This window comes from Culex quinquefasciatus, chromosome 3 (assembly GCF_015732765.1).
Source record: "Culex quinquefasciatus strain JHB chromosome 3, VPISU_Cqui_1.0_pri_paternal, whole genome shotgun sequence".
NCBI lineage: Eukaryota > Metazoa > Arthropoda > Insecta > Diptera > Culicidae > Culex > Culex quinquefasciatus.
This window is the reverse complement of record NC_051863.1, coordinates 157,492,203-157,517,621: the sequence shown is the minus strand read 5'-3', so window position 1 is coordinate 157,517,621 and position 25,419 is coordinate 157,492,203. Positions and strand designations below refer to the sequence as shown.

The 25,419-nt window shown below is 34.5% G+C and overlaps 1 protein-coding gene across 2 annotated transcripts in view; it reads left to right on the top strand.

Moving 5' to 3' along the window:
• LOC6036250 (palmitoyltransferase ZDHHC20-B) overlaps positions 1–25,404 on the top strand; it is a 26,668-nt gene extending 1,264 nt beyond the window's left edge. Inside the window, exons 2-6 of one of the 2 annotated variants that reach the window (XM_038262668.1) lie at positions 5,711–5,832; positions 10,277–10,636; positions 10,689–10,812; positions 10,869–10,998; positions 23,609–25,404. In XM_038262668.1, coding sequence (XP_038118596.1) covers positions 5,711–5,832; positions 10,277–10,636; positions 10,689–10,812; positions 10,869–10,998; positions 23,609–23,867 — 995 coding nt within the window. In that variant the 3' untranslated portion in view covers positions 23,868–25,404. Of the gene's footprint in view, positions 1–5,710; positions 5,833–10,276; positions 10,637–10,688; positions 10,813–10,868; positions 10,999–16,978; positions 17,514–23,608 lie in introns of those variants that run through there. The other variant, XM_001846266.2, reaches the window with a different exon arrangement.
• The last annotated feature ends 15 nt before the right edge of the window (positions 25,405–25,419 follow it).

Below are 25,419 nucleotides of genomic sequence, written 5' to 3'. Positions count from 1 at the left end.
GTTTTACGCCGTGCATGCGGTCAAGCTAGAAAAAAAAGAGATTCCCCATGTAAAAAAAAGATCAGTGATCACTAACAAAAAATAACAATAAAAACAAAACTGAAGAAAGTTTCTAACTTAAAACATTTAAATTTACATGTGAGCATTTTTCTAATCTTAATTATTTTTTATTTCAATTTACTACTTATTATACAAAAGGAAAACGGTTTTTGAGTTGTTTTAAGAATTTGTGCTAATTTTGATCAAAATTTGTTGAGTTCAACCCATTGATACCCGTGCCTAAAATTGGTGAAAAATGTATTTCATGCAAAAATTACATTTTTTAATCACTAATAACTGTTCAGGATCAAGTTTTACAGCTTTGGTTTGTTCTACAAAATTGTAGAGCCAATGAAAATATATATATATTTTTTTTTTGAATATTAGGTTAAGAGTGGCGCATTGTGTAGACCAAACCGTAAAGTAGCCATTTAACTACCGCAAGCAAACAAACAAACATACTCGCACTTTTTCGTGTTTGACAGTTTGTCAAACTTGCAAACTTGTTTGCGGAAAACTCGCAAACAAGGCACGACATTTGTACAAACAAACAAAGCTGGCAAACTGTCAAAAAGTACGAGTTTGTTTGTTTGTTTGCCGTAGTGTAATAGCTCCTTATGAAAATTGAATTTATTACACATTTTTCCCGAGCAGGGTTAAATAACACGGGAATACCAAATTTTGGTATTACTTGAGCAATTAACAGGGAGCATTGCTTTTAATGGTATTCCCACGTCCTTGGAATATCCTATGCGTGTGCTCCCCCCTTCTGTCAAAGCCTGGTCAAGCTACTGTATTGCTATGATCCTCCACATACAACATTACAAGATTTTGGTATGATTTCAAGGTATTTTACCTTTCAAATAGTCTAGGTCAAGGGCATTTTTTGGGTGCTGTCATTTGCACTAGTTATATCAAAATTGGGTGTTTCTATGCAGTTTTTTTAGCCTAGCCAATGACAAAAAAACGGAAATGACATCACAATGCTCCATATGCAGCAGGAAAAAAATTCTTCGCCACATCGAATACATCTGTCATAGACGAACGGCATATGTTGGAAGTTCTTTCTTGGCCAAGCATCTAAAAAATTGCTGAAAAAATTATAATTAAATGAAACTGAAACAAAAGTTTCAATAAAACTATCAAAGCAAAAATACCATAATTTGGGATCCCGACATTCAACGATCCTTGTCAAAACTGGTCAAATTTTCCCATAGCTTCAGAGGGATATGATAAAATACTAACACTAATACCAAAATTTTGATATCCTGACTAAGATTTCTTTTTAAAAAAAATTCATTTCATTCAAGTTTGAAGTTTTCGGTTTTCAAGGAAAGCATTCGCTTTCGGACATAATTTCAACGCAACATTAATTACTTTGTCAATCCTTGGGCATGAGTAAGGACCTCGACGCCGTTAGCAATGTTGGCTTTAAAATAAAATTTCGTGATAATATCACTTCCCCCCAGCCAACATTTTTGCCATGCGAAGCAGGCCTCGACGCTGTGTCTAGGTTTAATTCCTAGCTAGGAGCCATCAGTGTCTTAAGAGGTGGTCCCAAGGCCGAGTAGGAGTTCATGAAGCAAATTAGTCGTCTCCCACCCCTTTTAAATTGAAAAATGAACTCTGAAACCAGCGCTTACTCACAACAGAAACAGAGGCCTCTTCTAGGCATTGTAGGATAGAATAGATTTTGAAATTTATTTAAAAAAAATATTATTACGTAGCATTTTGATATGTCAAAATTTCCATAGAGTCTCGGTCAATCAATAGTGCGATGATATCGGACAAAATTCGTTAATCTGTTGAACTAACGGTTTTCGGATTATGGTTGTATCGACCATTGTTGCGAATCGAGGGTCTACTGGAGCCTTGACGATCAAATGGAGCCTAACATTTCAAAGGGCGCATGGGTTTTGTGAACAGGAGTGTGTCTCCTTCACTCAAATGACAGTTTACATAAGGTATAATAGAGATGCACTCTTGTTTGCAAAGCTCTATGCCCTAATGAAATGAAAGGCATGAAATAGTCGTCTTAATTACTAGTGTTCAACTTATGAACTATTCATTTATGTTTATTGGTTTTTGGAAGCGGCAAGACTGGTTTAAAAACAAGATCCTTTACCTTATTTGGCGTTATTATAAAACATTCGGGGATTTGAGATTAAATTTACTTTCAGACAGTTTAGTTTAGGTTGTTGATTAAAGTGTGATTAAAGTTAGATAGTTTTTCGTAGATGAATAATTGGACTTAAATGATTAGTTGATTTGAACGAAGTGTAACATTTCATTGGCAGATCTGTTTCTAGTTGTAATGTACGACAAGACTATTGACGGACGTGACAGGTCGGCAGTTAGTTTTCATCTTTTTTCTCTAGTATTTTTATTTCCTTTAAATTTGGAATACATCATAGGTTTCTTTTGTATAGATCTCCGATTAGTTACATTTTCTTATTTAATTAACTAATAATTTAATTTAATCCGGGCCTTCTTACTTTGAATCACAATTTCAGATTTTCTTTATTCAGTGTTAAACTTAGATTACCGTAACTGCTCAAATCATCCAAGTTCTTACTACTCACATCAACACTAATTTTCTTTCACCTCCCCCCTCCCGATCCCCTATATCTTCCGGTGGTGTTCATTTGGTATGCAATACTAGTTCGGCCACTACCCTTTTTCCACAAGAAACCGGACTTGGACTGACTTGAGGCCGCGTCCCCCACCTTGCTCCGTAAAACGAAAACGAAACGAACATTAATTACTTTGTCAATATTGGGCAAAATACTGTAATACAACAAAAACCTAAATTTGATAACCGAATCGAACAAAACAACACCTTAAATTACTGTGATGATGCTCTTGCTTAATCCTTAAAACACATTTTAAAGGGTCCAGGAATACCAAAATTTCGTATTGATACCAGAGAAAGGTTTATTACGCATTTCCCTTGTTATTTACAACTGCTCGGGTTCCGATATTTCTGATACAAACTTCACCTTCGAGTACCAATGTCATATAGAGCAGGGGTGCTCAACGTTTTTGAAGGCCGGGCCAAATTTGAAGCTCACAAAAAATCCCAATTCGCCCCAGATGACGGTAACAGCTTAATTTTATCTTTAAACTAAGTGTGACTGATGAAAAATTGTTGAGAGCCAGAACTTCAACATTTCAATGAAAAAATATGTTGATAGTAGTTTATGCAACAAGTTGCAAAAAGAGGATTTTTTCAGCACGAGTTGTACATTTATCCAACGAGGTTCACCGAGTTCGATAAATACGAAGATTGCTGAAAAAATCAAGTTTTGCAACGAGTTCCATACAACATTTTTTGCAATTCCAAAAAACACACCATGAGTGAAATTTTATGTCAAATTTTCATGTATTTTGTCAATAAATCGTTTAAATCAAAAAAATGTTGAAAAGTGTTACTTTTCAAAACAAGTGCTGAAAAGTTCAACTTTTCAGCACCCATTTGAGTGCTGAAAAGTAGAACTTTTCAGCATTTATTTTGAAAAGTGTTGCTATTCGATTCTGTTATTTTTGGTACAGAAAAGTAGGCTATTTCGTCGTTCAAGCATGACAGGAAAAGTAAGTAGTTTCACGACGGAATTGCAAAAAAATAGTTTTAAGCATCCGTAATGGTAAATTGCAATCATTATTTTCAGAAAATGTAAAATTCGACGAAAAAAAACATAATTAATCCCAAACATGCTCAAATGATTCTAAACGCAGAGGAAAGCATTTTTAATAGAATTCAGTTGATTGCGCTTAAATTTTTATTAATCTTGTGCAGTCTTTTGAAAAAATATTTTCCCCCCTGAGTTTTCGATCAAATTTTTAATTAGGGGAGGGTTGGTCGAGAAAAGCTTTGTAAAATGTTTCCTCCGATTTCAACATTTTGTCTGCCTGAATCAGATGAAGTCAATCAGATTCGTTATCCAACTGTCATGAGTTGGAATCCCGAGAGAAGGTTTCTAAGTGCAAATTAAGTTTGAGGACCAGTTTAGAAAAGGGTTATTAGGCCGATGCAAATATTTAAAAAAATTTTCGTCCCTCGGCCCTGGCCGAGGTCAAGAGGGGGGGGGGGAAATAAAAAAATATAAAAATTTAAATAACTAGCCATAGTCTTCACATTTAAATGAAAAAAGTGTTTTAAAATGCATTTTACACTAGTTCAGTTGTTTTGCAATCATTAGTTTTCAAAAAATCTAAGATCTGACAAAAACAAAAATTGTATCGAAAAAAAAGATTTTGCATTGAAAATTTTCAAAAAATCTTAAGATTTTTTAATAAACCCAAACATGCTATAAATGATTTTAAACGCAGGAGAATGTATTTTAATTTGATTTCAGTTGGTTGCACTTGAATTTTCATTGAAATTTTGAAGTTTATTGTAAACATTTTTTTTTGCCCCCTGATTTTTCGGGCCAATTTTGAAGGGGGGGGGGGGGGGGTTGACAAAAACTTTTAAAAATATTTGTACCAGCCTTATGACTTTCAAATTAATATAGAATACTTATATTTTTGTAATTATTACAGATTATTACCTAAGTCAAATATTTTCAAAAATGTTTGGGGACCATCCATAAACCACGTGGACACTTTAGGGGGGGGGGGGGTATGGCGATTGTCCACGGTCCATACAAAAAGTTTTTATTTGTATGGACAATTGTCCACGAGGGGGTTGAGATTCCCAAAAAAGTGTCCACGTGGTTTATGGATGGTCCCTTGATGAGTTTTTACGATATTTACTAGTTTCACTCACATTTAAACGTGTGAAATTGTTTTGATTATTAGGATTTTTGAACAAAATATTTGTGTCTTAAAATGGGGATCAAAATATTCATAAATCATTAGTTTTTTACTAACAAAAATTAAAAAAAAGCATGACAAAGTTTCAAATAAACATTAATTTTGAAAAAGTATAAAATCACTTTACAAGTGGAAAACGGGCCATTTTACATGATCATTCAAAATAGGTCCGCGGGCCATACTTTGGGCACCCCTGATATAGAGTCTTAATTAGCTTATGGAACAATATCCAGCTTGTGGAGTGAGGTTTTGAAAAAGTCCCATATTCTGGGCATCCTACGGGTAAGGCGCAGGTCTAGCCCAAAATTATCCAAGTGTGAGATTCTTGTAGGAAATTCAATTTCCTACAACTTCGTCGAAGAGTCGTGGATCGCGTTTTGGAACTCAAGTTAAAAATCTGCATTTAATAATAATTATTTTTAGTATTTCTTATTCTCTAAATAGTAACTAACTTGTTTGACAACACTGTCGGTTTATTGACTTTCTGAATGAAGTACACTTTTCCACCCACCCACAAATCGCACCACCACTAGCACCGCCGTTGGTGTGTAGTAATATTTGCATGCTCCAAAGCCGATAAAACGTGACACTCGGCCAAACAGACCATGAAACGAGTGAAGCATGTGCAGCATATTATGGGCTTTCCTTCTTCGCGATTGACGTTAACAACTTTTTTTTTTGCTGGTTCGTTTTTGATCCGCCGCATAAACAATTTTCTTTTTGTTATTTTTTATTTATTATGCCTGCTAAACTAAACAATTATAATAATTAATTGAAAAAGCCATGTAATGCGGTGCATTTTGCAAACTTTCTGTTTCATTGTCACTTTGTTTTTCGCTCTCTCTTTAAATTTCAGTCACCGTCACCGGCGTACTCCAGAGGATACTGTTTCTCCTGTTCTACCATCTGATTCTGGTGATGTTCCTTTGGTCCTACTACCGGACCGTGTTCACCGACATTGGCCGGGTTCCGGCGAGGGTAAGAATCGAAACCGAGAGGAAAAAAAAAAGCGTTTCAAGCTATAAATTTGGGGTGCAACCAGGGATTGGGGGAAATAAAAGGGAGACAAAGATAAAGGTATCCCATGCATTATGGAGAAACGCACGACACTGGTTCTGTGTCAATATTAATTTTTGATAAGATAAATGCTTCGGAAGAGAGGTGGCGTAAAAATAGGGCAGGTAAAGTGTGCAAATTATTGAGCAAGCATTCCTTTTTATTGCTAGGATTGTTGTTATCTGAAACGGATTAAATTGGACTTTGGTTGGTCAGATGGTAAAAGGAAATATATTAACTGTTTGATTTATGTTTGCAAACATAAATTTTCATAAATTGATAAATTGTTGCAAACATCAATTAATTAATGAATTGTTGTAATTTTTTGTCCCTGTCAAGAGGTCAGGAAATCAAGAAATTCAAAAAACTTAGATAAACAAAAATCTTTTAAAATTAGATATTAAATATAATTCCGTAAATTTTCTTGAAAAATTGTTTAAACTTAAAAATGTAAAATTTATTTTTGATATTATGGTGTTGGGATTTCGCAACAATTTTTTTATGTATTATTTATTATAGAGTTTTCAGCCGGAGGCTGGTTCAACTCTTCTTCGCAATAAATTCAAATTAATGAAAATCTATTGAAAACTCTTTGTTTTGATCCTTTAGCTATCAAGAAGAATTTTAAAAATATTAAGTATTGAAATATTTTTCGAGAATTTCTTTTTTTAATTAATTCATTTATTTATTTGCAACAGCATTTCCCAAAACAGATAAGGCCGTTGCAATTATTTTTTAAAATGTGTACTTTTTCAAAAATCTTTAAAATTTCAATGATACAAGATTTTTGAGTGAAATAGATGTTATCTTTTCTAAAAATCAATGTTACGGTCATAGAATTTTCACGACCCTCTCCGATATCAATTATACTTTTTCGACATGATATCTTAGACGTATATAAGTTTTTTTTGTGTATATGGTGCCAGTTGCACTCGAGAATGACATTTGAGAATAGCGTTTTTTATATGTCTGTATTTCGTAATTTTAATATTGCTGTGACTATCTCGAAGCCGTTGCAACGTGGACAATGACAAATTTGTAGGAAATTTGACGGGATCTCTGAAAAAAACTAACTTAATCCACCTATGCGGTTGATGCCTTCCTCACTTTTTACCAACAATGGGTAATATGCGTGGTTTGGACACATATTTAAGCTATTTTTCGAATCCAGAAAAAAACGTACACACATATAACTTAAGTAATCATAACTCCAGAAAGGGTTGCCAGATCTACAATGTTTTGGACTCGTTGGAAAGGTTTTTCAATAACCTAACCAACGATGGGTCGGATGGTGGATCCGGACATAGTTTACATACATTTAAGTGGGATCCGGCTTCAAAAAAGTGCATCAATATCACTTAAGAGGACATATCTCGAGACAGGGTTGCCAGATCTTAAATGTTTTGGACTCGTTGGAAAAGTTTTTCGATTACCTAACCAACGATGGGTCAAATGATAGATCCGGACTGCGTTTACATACATTTAAGTGAGATTCGGCTTCAAAAAAGTACATAAATATCACTTAAGTGGTCGTAACTCGAGACAGGGTTGCCAGATCTTCAATGTTTTGGACTCGTTGGAAAGGTCTTTTGATTACCTAACCAACGATGGGTTGGATGATGGATCCGGACATAGTTTTCATGCATATAAGTGAGATCCGGATAAATGTGAAAACACATTTTTATATATAACTTTTGAACTACTTATCGAAACTTCAAACAATTCAATAGCGATGTATGGGACCCAAAACCAAGTCGAATGCAACCGGTTTGATCAAAATCGGTCCAGCCAGTGCTGAGAAAACTTGGCAAGAATTTTCAACACATACATACATACACACACACACACACACACACATACACACACACACACACACACAGACATTTGATCAGTTTTCGATTCTGAGTCGATAGGTATACATGAATATAGGTCTACGAGCTGTATTTCAAAAGTTCATTTTTTGAGCAGGATTATAGCCTTACCTCAGTGAGGAAGGCAAAAAACACTGAGAGAAAAAACACCTCCACTTCTATGAGATTTTTTGATTTTTATGTTTAAAGTTCAAATTTGGAGGTGAGCCTACGATTTTAATCGTTCAAAATTTTAGTGACAATAGCATAAGATGTTACAAAAAGAATTCGGAGGAATGAGCAACCTCCCAAAAAAAAAACTGTTTCTTTGCGTTTAAAATTTCCGAAACCCAATAGCTGGAATAGATTTTCCAGAAAAAAATACATAAAAGTCTCCATATTAAACATTGTCCTGAGTCCAATTCTGGTGAAGATAAAACGGGTTTAAAAGGATACTTTGGGCATGGTGATTTTCGGCCATTTCTATATGTGATACTTGATTTTCAGAAGTTGGGAGTAAAAGCTTAATTGCATTTCTAAAATTGAAAATCAATAATATAATTAATAGGAATGGAACACTGTCAAAGGCAAACTAATGGGAAATTGGAGAAATGGACGAACACCACAAAAAATTGTCAACATCTCTGTTTTTCAAACAATTTTATTTTTAAAACCGCTGAATCTTAACCAGGCTCGTGGTACTGACGTAGCTTGCTGAAGCCGTCACAAAATGTTTGGTGGCGCTGTTTCGGGATTATCATTTCAGAGGGTCACAAATCAAAATATATTAAATCTTATTTAATTTTTCTGGAAAAAAAATTCAGTAGCTGCTCAGAATGATTTTTTTCATTAAAATAAAACAAAAATGCCGCCAACAACAATATATTTCTAGCATCAGGTCTCAGGCAAATCTTCCCAGCAGGTGTCTTATTTAAATCCTCTGAAATGTCTTCCGCAAATGGAGTACCCGCAGTCGAGCAGTTTTTGACAGTTCGTTCCATAAGAAATACATTGTAGAAAAAAAGCAAAAACCGCTCGAATGGAAATGCTCCATTGTAATGAATTTACAGATCATCATAATTTTAATTTTAATCTACAATTTGAGTCGGTTAAACAAATATGTGAGCTCAACCATGTTGTTGAGAATCCTTAAGAGCGAGTTCACGAACAGGGCATTGTTTGGGACGTCGTGGAGCTCACCATATAGTTTCGAGGAAGCATGGAACATTTTACCACATTTACGTTTACAAGAATGCATGTTTTTGAGTCAAACAAACCAACTTCTATGGTACCCCGTGGTTTAAATGTGTTGGTAAATTTTCGACCTGAAAGCCTTCTATAAACAGCTTCTTTAGACATAAAAGTTCAAATTTAGAAACTAATTTTGTTGTTTTGTGTCTATTCTAACTGAATCAATAAAAAATATCCAAATATTGTGCAAAAACATTGCTAAAATCACTTCCTAATTCACCCATGTGTCCCGATTTGCCCCGGATAATGGTACACATTTAATTTAATTTTAACTAACAAAACAAAAATTGGGTCCTAAAATGAAGCTTAGATTGCTGATTTTATTGTTTACAGCGATAAAGCTTATTTTTCTGAGTACAATGAACCTTTGTACGACCACAAAGAGTTTAAAATGGATTTTTAAATCAATTTTGAAAAATTAACCTCGCGGTCCTTCTTGACAGAAAAGTTCCTACTTGACAGCTCGTTCCAAGGGGACCATAGTTGATCCATCGAAAAAATGTTGTCTAGTCAAAAAAAAAAAATTTTGCATTAAAATGAAAAAAGTGATCAGAAATTGTTTTTAATCGTGTTATTTACCGTTGTACATTGAAATTGACATAGGGCTTTAGTACCCAATTATAGAAAAAATGCTTTTCGTCATTTCGATTTTCCTCCCTTTTCGTCATGTTACTCCCCATAATTTTGACACTAGACACCAAAACTTTGGTACTTTTTAGGCTTCAGTGACATTGTATGCAGATGACAACCGTAGCATCCCCGTGATCTTAACCAGGGTTGGACCTAAGACAATGATCAATATGGAGACTTTTATGTAAAATTGTCCGGTGAATCAATTCCCGCTATTGGGTTTTGAAAATTTTGACTGTTAAGCCACTTAAAAAAATCAGGTTCAAAAAACGATTTTTGAATTTTTTAAAGAAGTTGCTCTATCTTGCATTTTTTGTGAGACTTTTTGCAACATCTAAGACAGTTTTCTTAAAAAATACTTTATTTTACAAATTTTACTTAAAAATAAAAAAAATCTCATAGAAGTTGTGTGTATTTTTCTTTCAGTGTATTTTGCAGGATATTTGGATAGATTTGGCAGGCTTGCCAGATGTTGCTGAACTTTGGGCACATGACAAAAAAAAAGAAATGAGTTTAAGACCGTTGCAAATATTTTTCAAAGTTTTAAAATGAAAAAAGCAGAAACTAACTTTTACATATGCCTTTCGTAGACCCACCCTCACGTACCTTCATCTCACACTTCCTCCCCCTTTCAGTTCCGCGTGCCGCGCTCCGAGCTGGACCGGCTGCTGCGGGCCCAGTCCGAGGACGAGCAGAAGCAAATCCTGGAGGCGTTCGCGAAGCAGCTGCCGATCGTGACGCGCACCCTGAACGCGTCCGTCCGCTTTTGCGAAAAGTGTCGCCTCATCAAGCCGGACCGGGCCCACCACTGCAGCGTGTGCGGCGTGTGCGTCCTCAAGCTGGACCACCACTGCCCCTGGGTGAACAACTGCATCAACTTTACCAACTACAAGTTCTTCATCCTGTTCCTCGGGTACGCGCTGGTGTACTGTCTGTACGTGGCGTTCAGCACCGTCATGTACATGGAACTGATTTGGAGTGCCAGCGGGCGGGAGGTGAGTTGGGAAGCGATTAGTGCCTGGATATTTTAACAACCTTCTTTTTTAGGGCAAAATCGACGGTCGGTTCCACATTCTGTTTCTGTTCTTCGTGTCGCTCATGTTCGCCATCAGTTTGGTCAGCCTGTTTGGCTATCACGTCTACCTGGTGTTGCTGAATAGGACAACCCTTGGTAAATGTTTACTTTCAAATTCGCTCCCAATTGCACTAAAGTTGGTCCATTTTTAGAATCATTCCGCACGCCAATCTTCCGGTACGGTGGACCGGACAAGAACGGATTCAGCCTCGGCAAGATGAACAACTTCCAGGAGGTGTTTGGGGACAACAGGAAGCTGTGGTTCGTGCCGGTGTATACCAGGTGAGTGAAGGCAATCTGGTATTTTTCTGTTTTGTTTTTGAGTGGTTTCCTAATTCTCTTTGGCGTGGTGTGTTTTGGTACTTTGAAATTAACGGGTTACGTTGAAAAAATAAACACCTAAAGCAACTCTAATATTTGTACAGAATCTTTTTCCATGAAAAAGCAAATTGAGCCTTCACCAATTTAATATTCAAGACGAACCCGTTGACGTTGTAAATACATACATACTGCTTTGTTTGGAACATTGATCAACATAATTGCACACGATTATCACGGGACTGGCTGAACCGATTTTATCCGTTTTGACTCACTCGATCCGTCTTGGAGTCCGTTAAGTCGCTATTGAAAGTTATCAAGATCATTTAAATACCGTAATCTGGGGTGAATCGGGACTACAGTCTGAATAGGGACAGCAGTTTCTAGAGCACTTAAAGCTTTTAAATTTGGAAATGGATGTACACATTCTGTTGGCCTGAGTCTGGTCTAACCGATACCAACCAGAAAAATCAAAATATTGTGCTCCAACATGGTTAAAACTGCTGTCCCAATTCGCCCCATGTGTCCTGATTGACCCCAGTTTACGGTACTCCAAAAGTTATGCTGAGCAATTCCATGTCAAATAGGGAATCGAATGTACCGGCCCTCTCCGATTTCAATGAATCTTTGTAGACATGTTATCCTACGCTTATGTTAGACATTTTTATGTATATGGAGCCAGTTTCACTCGATAATGACATTTGAGAAGGGCGTAAGTGTTTGCAATATTTTTGTAATCCGGAATTTAAATATTGCTGTGCATCGATCGGTACAAAAAGTGGTCAAAGACAAACTTGTAGGAAATTTGACGAGCTTTCCGAAAAAAATACACTGAAACAAAAAACATGCCAATTTTATGAGATGTTTTGATTTTTAAGTTTAAAAATCAAATTTGAAGGTGAGCCCACAATTTTTTTGTTCAAAAATTGTGTGTATAGGATGGCGCAACTTTCCCAAAAAAAATCAAAAATCATTTACTAACACTTTTTAAAGTTTTTAAAAGTTTTTAAAAGTTACTCAAATTTGTGTACAATGCTTACTTTTCATATTTCTTTATTTGTAACTTGAAATTAAGCAAAAGTTTGAATAAAGTTTTTTTATTTATTGAATATGATTTTTGCATCCATTAACCCCTCGGCCATTTTGGTTTGTTTTGGTTTTTTGACGTTTGTCTGCTTTTTAACTGGGCTACGGTCCAGTTATCGAGCGCCCAGTTAAAAAGCAGCCCAGTTAAACAACGCCCAGTTACCGAACAACTACTGTATTCTGTTTTTGGTTATGAGCAATGTAATTAGCTTATATTTGTAATCCCATACATCCAATTGAAATGCTGTCAGAGGCAAACTTATGGGAAATTGGAAGAGCTTTCCGGTAAAAATATTTACGAGACTGAAAAATCAGGTATGTTATAAAGAAATGGCCAAAAACCAACCCCCTATTTTTTCCGACATTTTTATTTTTAAAATCGTTGTATTTTCCCAAGGATTGGACATAGGATAATGGTAAAAATGGAGACATTTATGTAAAATTGTCTGGAATCGATTCCCGTATTCAGTTTGGGAAAATTTTGACGTTAAGAGCACTTAAAAAACATTTTCAGTAAATATTTTTGTGGTTTATTCCATCCTGGATTTTTTAGAGTCTTTTTGTAAAATCATTTTTTCTCATAAAAAATTGAACGAAAAAAATCGTGGGGTCACCTTCAAATTTGACTTTTGAACTTGAAAATAAAAAAATCTCATAAAAGTCGCGTGTTTTTTTTTTCATTCAGTGTATTTTTTTCGGAAAGCCCGTCAACTTTCCTACAAGTTTGTCTTTGACAACTTTTTGATACGATGCAACGGCTTCGAGATACAGCTATATTTAAATGATAAATTTTATGTATTTACAAATATAAAGTGAAATAATAAAGTTTGTAATAGTTATTGGGAAAAGTTACTTTTGGGCCATTTTGATCTAATATTTGATGTTCACAAAATAAGGTTTCAATAACTTCAGGTTCGAAATCTTTGTAACCATTTAACTAGTGTTTAGCCTAGCCAATTACCTTGCTACCCCTAAAAGATTTTTTGAAATTTCTCTTCTGCTTATTTTTTACCATCATTTTTCCTAAAAAGAAATTCGCGGGGCAAAGGTAATCCCATACATTTTTGCATGAAAAAAAATCAAACACATTGGATAACTTTTATTTCCGATAAAATTGATTCAAAATCACTAAAACATAGTATTTCTGCCTACTAGGCAAAGTTGTGCACTTCATTTTTTTAGAGAAATTGCCTGGTTCTCGAGATATAAGCGATTTGTGGTAAATCCTAGTACTACGTTTAGAAGGCCATGGACAAGGGTACCATTTGGTATATACAACGGATCAAAAATGTTGTATGGTCACCGGTGACAAAACGATTGCCTATAGGTGCGCATCTTTGCCCCACTCTACTCTACCTAAAAATGTCCTGTTTTGGGCTGGAATTGCTCAGCCAACACAATGATTTTGACTCAAGTCCGGAAGTTTCAAAACGGGAGATTTTTGCAAGAAAAATCGTTATGTTTTTCTTTTACAGAAAGCAATGAAATGACCTTTCCAACAAGTTCACAACATTGAAGATCTGACCACCTTATCAAAAGTTAAAAGCCTTTAGGGTATTTGTCCCTATTATGGGCCTAGTACCTATTTTGGGTCTACCAAACTTAATTCAACGAAATTGAGCATTTCACCAAATCTGGCTGGAATCTGCCACTTGATAATGATACTTCACTTTTTTCTTGGCAAATCGCTAGTTGCCCATAAAGGTTAGTATGCAGATCGGAAGGAAAGGGGTCAAGAAACAGCTTTACGAACAGCAGAACAAAGGAGAAGGAGCGATTTCTTGGGGCTTTTCTTCACCCTCTCTGACTTGCTTGCGCTGCCGCTGCTGATTTTTTTCTTGACCGGTTCCTTCCGAAGTGCGTATACCGCTTAAGGTCGAAAATTTTCACCACTTTTGCATACCGCTTGTTGACACTCAGCGTCACGGCTTTCATCGCTCAGCACACGAATGAGAGCCGTCCCCCGAATCTCCAATCACCGGCAATATGTTTTTTTGGTGGGTTACACAATCCCAGTGCAAAAACAATCACTAAACTGCCACCAAATCAATAAAATAACTGATTAAAGCTACTTCGTCCATTTCGGAGAGAATTGCTCTATATTCAGTCCATTTGACACTTCTACAAATTGTGACAGTGTGTGTGCGCTTTTCAAAAGTTACAGTCTTTCTTGCATATTACGGGCTTGTTATGTTTAAAACTCGTAAAGAATGATATAAATCATGTCCAAGCTAATTATGCACGTAATGCAAGTGAAATCAATCGTTCTAATGTTGATTAGTGGCTTAAAACATCACAATGATTGACCATGTTTGTCGACCGAATTTGTGCGGCTGTACTGTACGAGCTGGGGCTGAACCGTACTTAAAAAAAAAAATCGCCACGTGCTTCGAGGTTTCAACCAATTAGAAGGTAGGCCGAAAATATGCACAAAGAAGGTCGTATGCTAGAAGCAATATCCCCAAAATAGGGACAAAAAATGTTTTAGTTTCTCGGGATTATGCAGAAATATACAGTATTATAGTCAAAAATGTGATTAAGTAAGAGCATTAGCATTAAAAAACCAACTTATACATGTAATACAAGCAAGCCTGCCTATAGCAGGCTTTGAGAATACATCAAATAAAAAGTGCGCTCGGCTGTGTAGGCCCAAAATAGGGACAAATACCCTAAGTGTTATTTATATTCTTTTTTATGGCCGGATCTCAGATTTGTTGTTGAAGAAACATTGTCCGGATCCATTAGGCGACCTTTCCAACGAGCTCAAAATATTGAAAATCTGACCCTATCAAAAGTTATGACCACATTAATGTTAATTATACACCTTTTAATCCGGATCATCGATATTTTGATAAAAATTATGTAATCAAAAAACATTTAGAATGAGTACAATAGATTAAAAATAGATAAAAAAAAAGTAACGTAACGTAAGTAAGTAACGTTTTTGATTGAGAAATTAAAGCAATTTCTGCTGCTGTTGCTACTTTGAGAGATTTTATACTAGAGAGCCTATCGAGGTTTTTAAGCGAAGATGGCGTTCGAATGGTGAACGCCCGAAATGTCAAAATCGCGCAGTAGCACCAACATTAGAAAAAAATGTGGCTGTCATGCCATGGCACACTTGTTCCGTAATGTTGGTACCACTGCGTGATTTTGACATTTCGGGCGTTCACCATTCGAACGCCATCTTCGCTTAAAAACCTGGATATGGAGAGGCGAAATCGAGCCTTGACTGATGGTATTTTTACTGATGATACGATAAAACACATCATTATCCTCAACTCTGCTTAAATGCTTCTTAATTTTTGTTGATTTTCGCAACAAAACTCATAATTAAAAAAAAAATCGTGATTGGGCCCTTTTAACTTTCCAACTGTTGTTCATAATGGGCCCTTTCTAAATGCAATTTCGAAGAGAGCTAAAAGGGCACTAAAGCGCTGTCAGCGGATTGTTGTTTTGAATGATGTTTACGGGCCCTTTTGTTTAGTTAGAAATAATGAGGAATTTAGTAGAAATTTTGATTATTGGTGAAGTTTTGTGATTGAATAGTGTAGATAAGGTATGTGAAACATAAAAATCCTTCAAAAGTGTGCTGAACAGCAGCTACGGGACCGTATTAAATATGGTTTTTTACGAAGTTTTTCTCTGCAGAAATCCTTCGTGAAAAGTAAACCAAATTTTTTTTTAAGTGAATAAGTGTTAAGAATGTATGCAAAGTTCACTTTATAACACAAAAAGTTCCTCAAGTACGAGAACCTAACGAAAAATAAAAGGGCACATTTGAATTTTTTTTTGGTTTGCAGTGAACATGGTTATGTGCCCTTTTGTGTTTTTAATTTTTTCAATAGGACATTGTTTGTTATCAATCTGATTCTTGGAGGGCATGAAGGGAGTGTACTAATGAATGGTATGGTGGAATAATCCCGAATGTTTACGTTTTGGTTTTGTGCCCTAATGAAATGTTTGGCTCGAAATGTCACTCTCAGGGTTCCAATCGAACTGTCAAATCGGGGTTCCAATCGAGAAACAAGTTCATGCAAGAACAAGGTTGGAATCAATTAAAATGGTTTTGGCAAAAAAACGAGACTTATAACAATTACAAGTATTGTAAAACTGTTGTTGATAATAATCTGGTAGTTTATGTCATGTTTGTGCTTGTGCGGTATAAGAAAAGTGTCAGCTCGAAAGAAAAACTACAAGTTTTTCAACCTTAAATTTGAATGACTTTGGGTGTTTGAAATTACTCCCAGAACATTTCGATTCCCTATGTATAGGTTCTATTTTTTACCAGCAACATAATGTAAATTATTTGCCATCGCATTAAACACAACACATAGAAAAAGAGTTGAATAAATTATTGTTTATTAACAGTGACTGAGTCGTAACCCAAAGAAAAGTTTAAACAACATTTTAAAAATGTAAACTATGAACAGTATGAAAAATCAAGGAATGTGGACAGATTTTGTGTAAAAATGTGTAATATAATCTTTAAAAATGTGTAAATTTACATATGTTTCTTGTGCAATTGAACTTTGTACTTTGTGTGTTAAACTTTATTCCATACTTTTTAACAAAAGTCTAACATTTAGAATTTAGAAAGAAATCATGGAACTGCTACTTACATTCTCTAACGCATTCGCTGCTCTCACACGTTTTGAGTGATCTCTAACACACACCGGTTTTGCACAATCCATTTCCCATTTACAAATAATTCCATTACTTTGCAACGTTTTTGGAAGTGAATCCCCCCTATATCCTTTTAAACAAACTTATATTCGAACCAAACAAGAGACCAGAACCTGAACGTATCCTTTTTTTTCTCTCTCTCTGCCTCTCTTCCCGTTCGATTTACTTGTAGCCTCGGGGATGGCATGGTCTATCCGGTTCATGCGTCCCACCTGGCAGCATCCACACCACCCCCGGGGATGACCACGTTGGTAATGTCCCCGTCCCACCACCACCAGCAGCCGCTACAACTGCCTCCGCCCATTTCCGCTGCTGGCCGCCGGAACCACAACGACGACGACGGCGCCGAGAATGATGGCGAGGAATTTACGACGACGACGACCTCCAAGCTGGAAACGGTGAACGAGCACAAGTACAATCACCACCATCATCTGTACGATAATGTGCAGGCTCCGGTGGTTCCGCCGGTGCGCCACAACGGAACCGTCCCGAATGGGGATGTGGCAGGGGGAAGGCGGCGTCCGGAGGATGTTGTGTGAACGAGGGGGAAGAGAGAAGGGAAAGAACCTTGTGTGGCTAGAGAGAGAGCTTCATCGATTTGGTTTTTCGTTTCAACGAGATTTGCGATTTCCGTACCGGCTTAAGCTTAAGTGTTGTTCTGGGGTTACGACTTAGTATCTGAGAGTAAGAATTGGCGTAGAAGAGAATTTTTCTTTCCTTTTTTGCAATGGCAATTTGCTGAGTTGCACTTTGTGCTGGCGGCCTCGATGTCCCGATATGACTATGTGGCCAAAAATCTACCAACTGTGTGTGCAAATCAATCAAACACGTACAAGATGCTTTAAAATGTTAGGATATACGTACCGTTCTATTATAGGTGTAACTGAAGTTTCAATCGTTAATTGAATAGATAAAGAATGGAATTTGAACTATCATTATAAATGTTCTCAGCAGTATTCTAGCAATTGACTATCATTTAGTTTAGAAACCCCTTTTTTATAACCATCTTTGAATTTTTAGCATCTAAATTTTAATTTGATCAAGTATTAAAAAAAACTAGATCTTACCAAGATAAAAAAAAGTAAGACTACGCAATTTATCATTTATCAAATTACTTCATGTTTCAGTGGAATGGAAAACGGTTTTAATAATACTTACTCAAAATATGTTTGGTTTGTTTGTTGAATCTTTAGCTTATTTTAAGCCCTAAAGCTTTAAGTTTACATGTTTCATTACCAAAACCAGTAGACAATTCATCGTTACTTAATATGTCCTAATTTCGTCCTAAGCTTCGTTGAACATTTATCATCCGATATTATTTTCATTGAAAAGAGCAACAAATTTCTCAAAAGTTTATTTAATCAAACTAATTGTTTCCGAGATATCGCTGGTTACAACACCATTAGGTGGTTGGTGCCTTCTTCATATTCATTCAGTTGAACTTATTACTAATTTCTTTTGATAGAGTTTTCAGACCTTCAATCTTTCTGTAAAAAACGTTCCAACGACAATATTTTTATCAAATATCTGAGACTCAGTTTCTTAACGGTGTCTAATAATACTTAAGTGCTCAAAATTTTAGATAGGGTTATCCAGGGTTGTTACGAACGGCGCGGATCGCGTGGATGGCGCGTTTCGCGCGGATAGCGCGGATCTGGCGCGGATTTGCTGGCTAATTTTGCTCAGGCGCGGATTTCGCGCGGATGGCAATTTTGATAAATAAATCAATTGAGAGATATAGAATTACTTTCAAGTTATTAAGAAAAATATTATCAGGAATTACGATAATTTGTTTTTTCCTTTGAGTGCAAGAATTTCATAATTTTTATTAATTGAATTTTCTTCTGAAAATGTTTGTTTGTATTTTCTTAGTACGAAACGTCGAAAAATGAAGATGAAGGTTATGTAGAAATTATTTTTTATATGTTTCTTGTCATTTCTTAACATCTCTGGCTCTGAATATTTAATTTCTTTTGAGTTTAGAGTAATGATTTTTAACCTTATTTATTTTTAATTTTATACTGGATTTATTCAATTTTTAATTTTGTAAATCGAAACTTTTCCCGCTGATATAGACATTCGAATGTTTAACAAAAACTATTATTGGGGCTTGTTCTGGTGGGCGCCAAATATGAGCTTGATTGGACGTAACAGAAGGTGGCTTCCACTTTCGAATTTTGGAATGTAATTTAATCGGCAAAAATATTTTTTTTCTAAATTTAAACATTCTTGGCGAAAATAAAAAGATCAGAACATTCCAAATTCAAAGATTCAGAATTTTAAACATTCGAAAAGAAAATTGTTTTGATAGTTTTTATTATAACAAAAAAAAATCAAAATACATATAATTTTTCTTCGAAATTTCTAAAATCGTAATTTAAAAAATCTGAAATTTCGAAATTCAAAATTTTAGCAATCTGAAATTCAAAATACCAAAAATTTGGGTAATCTTAAATTCTTAAATTCTTAAATTCTTAAATTCTTAAATTCTTAAATTCTTAAATTCTTAAATTCTTAAATTCTTAAATTCTTAAATTCTTAAATTCTTAAATTCTTAAATTCTTAAATTCTTAAATTCTTAAATTCTTAAATTCTTAAATTCTTAAATTCTTAAATTCTTAAATTCTTAAATTCTTAAATTCTTAAATTCTTAAATTCTTAAATTCTTAAATTCTTAAATTCTTAAATTCTTAAATTCTTAAATTCTTAAATTCTTAAATTCTTAAATTCTTAAATTCTTAAATTCTTAAATTCTTAAATTCTTAAATTCTTAAATTCTTAAATTCTTAAATTCTTAAATTCTTAAATTCTCAAATTCTTAAATTCTTAAATTCTTAAATTCTTAAATTCTTAAATTCTTAAATTCTTAAATTCTTAAATTCTTAAATTCTTAAATTCTTAAATTCTTAAATTCTTAAATTCTTAAATTCTTAAATTCTTAAATTCTTAAATTCTTAAATTCTTAAATTCTTAAATTCTTAAATTCTTAAATTCTTAAATTCTTAAATTCTTAAATTCTTAAATTCTTAAATTCTTAAATTCTTAAATTCTTAAATTCTTAAATTCATAAATTCATAAATTCTTAAATTCTTAAACTCTTAAGTTCTTAAATTCTTAAATTCTTAAATTCTTAAATTCTTAAATTCTTAAATTCTTAAATTCTTAAATTCTTAAATTCTTAAATTCTTAAATTCTTAAATTCTTAAATTCTTAAATTCATAAATTCTTAAATTCTTAAATTCTTAAATTCTTAAATTCTTAAATTCTTAAATTCTTAAATTCTTAAATTCTTAAATTCTTAAATTCTTAAATTCTTAAATTCTTAAATTCTTAAATTCTTAAATTCTTAAATTCTTAAATTCTTAGATTCTTAGATTCTTAGGTTCTTAGATTCTTAAATTCGTAAATTCTTAAATGTTTTTATTTTAAAACTTTTAGTTCTTAAATTCTTGAATTCCACAATTTTTGAAGAGATTTTGAAATTATGAGAAGACATTATTTTAAATATCAGAAATTAAATTTCTTTCGGAGTGAAATTTTGGCGGGGATTTTTGATTAAAAACTGTATAAAAATTCACAGATTTTGAATATTTAGACTTTCGAAATTTGAATTTTTATCATATTATAATTTTAGGTTTTGATTTAATTTTGAGGTTATATTTTTGAAGTTAATTTTTTTGGTTTTTAAATATTGTATTTTCTATTTTGAAGAATTTTGTTTTCATGACCCATGCCTTGACCGTCTCTTGATATTTTTTTAAAATGGATTTATTAATTTCATTCTTTTGGAGCCTTTAAACATAAAACGAGTTTTTTTAATCAAATACTTCCTGAATTAGTTTTTCTTCATTAAAAAATAAAATATCTAAAATGTTGGTCGCGATATTTTTTTATATGGCGTGGATTTCGCGCGGTTTCGGATTTTAGGACGGCGCGGATTTAGTGCGGATTTTTTTTCGACTCTCCCGTAACAAACCTGGTTATCAAATCTTCAAAATTTGAACGCGTTGGAAAGGTCTATCCATTATCCATCCAACGATGGGTTGCATGGTAGATCCGGACAATGTTTTCATCAAAATGTCTTAGATCCGGCCTTCAAAAAGTGTTTAAATAACACTTAAGTTCTCATAACTTTTGATAGGGTTGCAAAGATCTTCTTTTTTGGTTTTTTTTCGCATATTTAGCGTTTTGGGCTCAGGTATTTTAAATACCTTTCTAAAAATGTTACATCTTACAAGAAACAGTATTTAAACATATTTTTAGAAATAAAGTTTGACAATATTTTTCGAGTTCGATTTGCGATGCCTTTCTCCCGGGTCGCAAGATTTTTCGCGTTCGTCGTCGGTGTGCAACAACAACAAAACCGTAGGATACCATTTCTGCACGTCGTTCGCTTCGTTAATCAGTACCTCACTAAACATCAATCATTTAAAACTCGTAAAAACATCTCAATTTAAAAGTCAGACTGTTAAATTCGTCATTCTTTAATTACAAATGATCTGGGTTCTATCTTTCCACAGCCGGCTGTCTATGATTAAACCATTTCAATTAAAAGTTAACAGACGATAAACGGGAAATGTCTCATAAGCAGCATCCGATTACTTGCCTTGAGAATATTACATAATACCATTCAACAAACACTATGACTTTGGGTCGCATCATCATCTTCTGATGAATCCTGACCAAATACCTTATCCTACTAACAAATTTTCAGGTTCCTGGTGCTTGTGGGGTGTAAGCACAGAGTAAATCAGCTGCCCTTATAGCAACCTGCGCTAACTAACTAAAATTCCCGTCTCTTAAAAATCGTGATCTACAAACTGACATGGCGGGCGCCGCTGGTGGCCAATGACTGTTACCTATTCGCAACTGATCTAGTTTTGGCAATCATGGTGTTTTATCTTTTCGGCGCATTCATACATGCTGTTGATAAGGGAAACACCACTTGATAGTCGAAGCCTATGATCAGTAGTGCTGAAAGGATATTACGGTTCTGTTCAGCAACGGAGGGGCAACCATGGGTGGTCTCTCATGCTAATGCTCATAAAGATTGACAGTATTTTTGGAACCGTTACCAGATTTTGCACCTAAAACATGTATAACAAATGTTCGAAAATTAAAAATACGTTTTTTTTTGGAATTCAACTCTCAGTAATCAGACCTTAAAAATCCTGATTTTTTCCGTTCCAATTAAAACCTACACCAAACCGATTAGAAAATCCACAAAAATGTAATTAAATTTAAAAAAAAAATCTTGACAATTGGGTCCTAAAATTACGCTTAAATTGGTAATATTATTGTTCACAACGATAAAGCTTATTTTTCTGCGTACAATGACACTTTGTTCGACCACAAAGGATTTAAAATGGATTTTTAAATAAATTTATAAAATTTACTTTGCGGCCCTTATTGACAGAAAAGATCCTACTTGACAGCTCGTTCCAAGGGGACCATAGTTGATCCATCAAAAAATGTTGTCTTGTCAAATCATTTTTTTTTATTTTTTTGCTATAATTCCAATGCAAATACACTCAACCTCCGGTGGTGGGTCACTTTTTCGTTTGGCACTTTTTTAGTTTGTACCCCGTTGCAACCAACGCGTTGGTTGGTCAAAGTCAAACTAAAAAGTGACAAACTGTCACTTTTTACACGACGCTCACGCACTCTATTAAAACAAAAGTTTGGTAGTGTGTGTGAACTCCGCGTAAAAGGGATGTCAAACTAAAAAGGGAAGGGGGAGCAAAAAATATGAAAATTGAAAAAAAAACAAGCCATAGTTTTAACATTTGAATGCAAAAAGTGTTTTAAAATGCATTTTACACTAGTTCAGTTGTGTTGCAATCATTCGTTTTCAAAAAATGTTAGATTTGAAGAAAACAAATATTTTCTCGAAAAAAAAAATGTTAGCGATACTAAACATCGAAAATTTTCAAAAATTCCAAAATCTTTTAATTTAAAAATTTGTAAGTCTGGTGCCAAATTGAACCAAAAACGGTTGTAGCTGCATTTTTTAAATTAAATATTTTTGTTCAGAAATCCTGTTTGGCATGCTAAAAACTGAACAGGATAAAAAACCGATGACATTTTTCTGGCAAATGTTCAAATTTAATCAATTTTTTAAAATCTCATCTTTCAAAAGTTTATGCGTTTACCTTGTTTATTTTGCGCGCAGCATCACCAAACCGAAGTTCGCATCTCTTACCTTTTCCAATTTACTGAAACATAAGGTGCTATAGACACAAACATACTTGTCCTAAATTTTGAAATAGTCGTGTAGCCGTACTGAATTTTATGTCGAGACTTATTCAATTTATTTAAGAAATATAGGTTTTGCCTAAAGCAAAAATAATGAAAATATTTCAGGAAAAAAATATCAAACCAACAGAAAACAAAACTCCATCATCAACTCGCGATACAATCCATTCAACTTCCTAACAAAGCAGAAACTACAAACTAAACAATGGATAACAATAAACAAATGTTGATATTATTAAAACTGTTACTATCTCACAACTACTAATAGTTCTGCTACAATTCCTACTGGGTAATGCAGGAGACATACTGTTAAATCTAACAAATTTCCTAGCCGTTAGCTTGTTGTAAGATCGTCAGAATCGTAACTATTAGCACAAGAAATCTTTATACAAATTAGTAGTTAGTGGTAACAACAAAAAATGGATTTTGATGAGAAAATAAAATCTAAGTTGATAAAAATGGGATTCTTCATTTAAATTTAATTTTAAAACAACATGTTGTGAATAAAAATTAAATTTTCACCAAAAAAAATCTTCTAAACTTTCAGCGTTGGTGACGGAGTGAGCTATCCGGTTCGCTGCTACGACGAGGACGCGGAATCGTTACTCAGTGGCGAGCTGGCGCCCTCCAACGGCCACTTGGGAGGCCGCAACGGAGGTCAGCACAGGAATAACCATTATCATCACGCCAACAATCGCAGCACGATTTTGCACGTGAACGAAGAAGGGGGCGACGACGACGACGACGACGAGGACAACGAGTACGAGACGACGGTTTTCAGCCACTCGGCGAACCTGCTGCACTGATGGGCGGGCGGAGTCGTCTACTTAAAGCCGGTAAGTTTTGTTTTCCGGTGTGAATTGTGATGTGAAAGAAACATTCCTTGAGGTTCTGGGAAGGACAAATTGACGTAATACATCGTTTTACACTAGGCAAAACCTATTCTTCAAAATTCCTTATTGGTCTTAAGCTCCGCCTATTTTCACCTTTGGCAGTGTTAGCTCCTCCTACTTGCAGACCATAGCTCCGCCTATTTTAAACTTGACTAATTTAAACTTCTTTTTTAAACTACTTATTTTATGTTCTTGTATCAGAAATTGCAATGTATTATTTTTATGGTCTAGACTCCGCCTTTTTTGTGAAGCAGATACGCTTTTTGAAGAAATTTTATAACAATTGAAAATTCGCAATATTTGCAACATCATTCTGTAAAAAGAAACTTCTTTAAAATTGCATCCAAAGCCAATTTATTTTTTTTTAATCTCCCTTTTTTAAGCTAATGCAATTTAGGCTCCGCCCACTTCAATGCCTTGACTTCTTTGGCCACGCCTTTTTTCAATTTTTTGATTCCTGAAAAAACTTCTTTATATATAATTTTTTGGCAAAGATCCAACTATTAAAAAAAAGATTGCAATGCGTCTGAAAGCAACTTAAATGCACACATAATAAAAAAAATCGCAGGCGATGAAATATTTTGATTGTTTAGGCTCCTCCCATTTGCAAGCTTCCAAGCCAAGCTTCACCCGTTGCAAAAGCTAATTATTTTTTCTACTCAAAATAATTCTCATTTCACCTTTCGTCAATTTGTCTGTACACAAGCTGTGAACCGTTCCAGGAAAGTACGTTTTAGCAGTTAGGTTTATTTTTAAAATTATTATAATTAAAAAAAACACCAAACAAAAAGGTGACACCTTGCAATAACAGTTTGCGCCGTACGTAGTTCCGTTTTAAGCCGAACACCTCCAAATACCTCGTCGATGCATTTTTAGTTTGTGTTTTTAACGTTTAATTTGTGTTTTATTTTTCGTCGTAACGAATACAATCGCTATTTTGCCAATAATGATTAGTTAACAGGAAAGTATTTTGTTGTGCGCCCGGTTTCTGATCGCTTGAACAACAATCAGAGTAAAATAATAATAATAAATTTTAGTGATTGTAATAAGGAAAACGCAGATGTTACAAACAGACTGATTGGCCGTGCGCGGCAAACACAGATTTGTAGACAGCAGTTTCGGAGTAGTGAAACCAGTAATTAATTAGGAACAGAAATGTTTCTCTAGGTACGAATAGCATGCAAAAAACTGCAGCAAAAGTAACAATAGTAGAGTAATCAATTGATATAAATGTAGCGAAAAGATGGACGGAAATAAAAGTGTTGGATCGTGTTATTATACAATATTCAGAGTAACATATTCCTTACTAGGGCATAAGTGATAAAATAATAATATAAAGGGGAAACGGACTTCGCGAGAGAGGTCACAAACATTAATGCAAGAAAAAACAGTGATAGATGCTTTAGAGATGAACATTTACGATAGAATAAAAAAAGGTTTGGAAATATCTTACAGAGTGTGATTT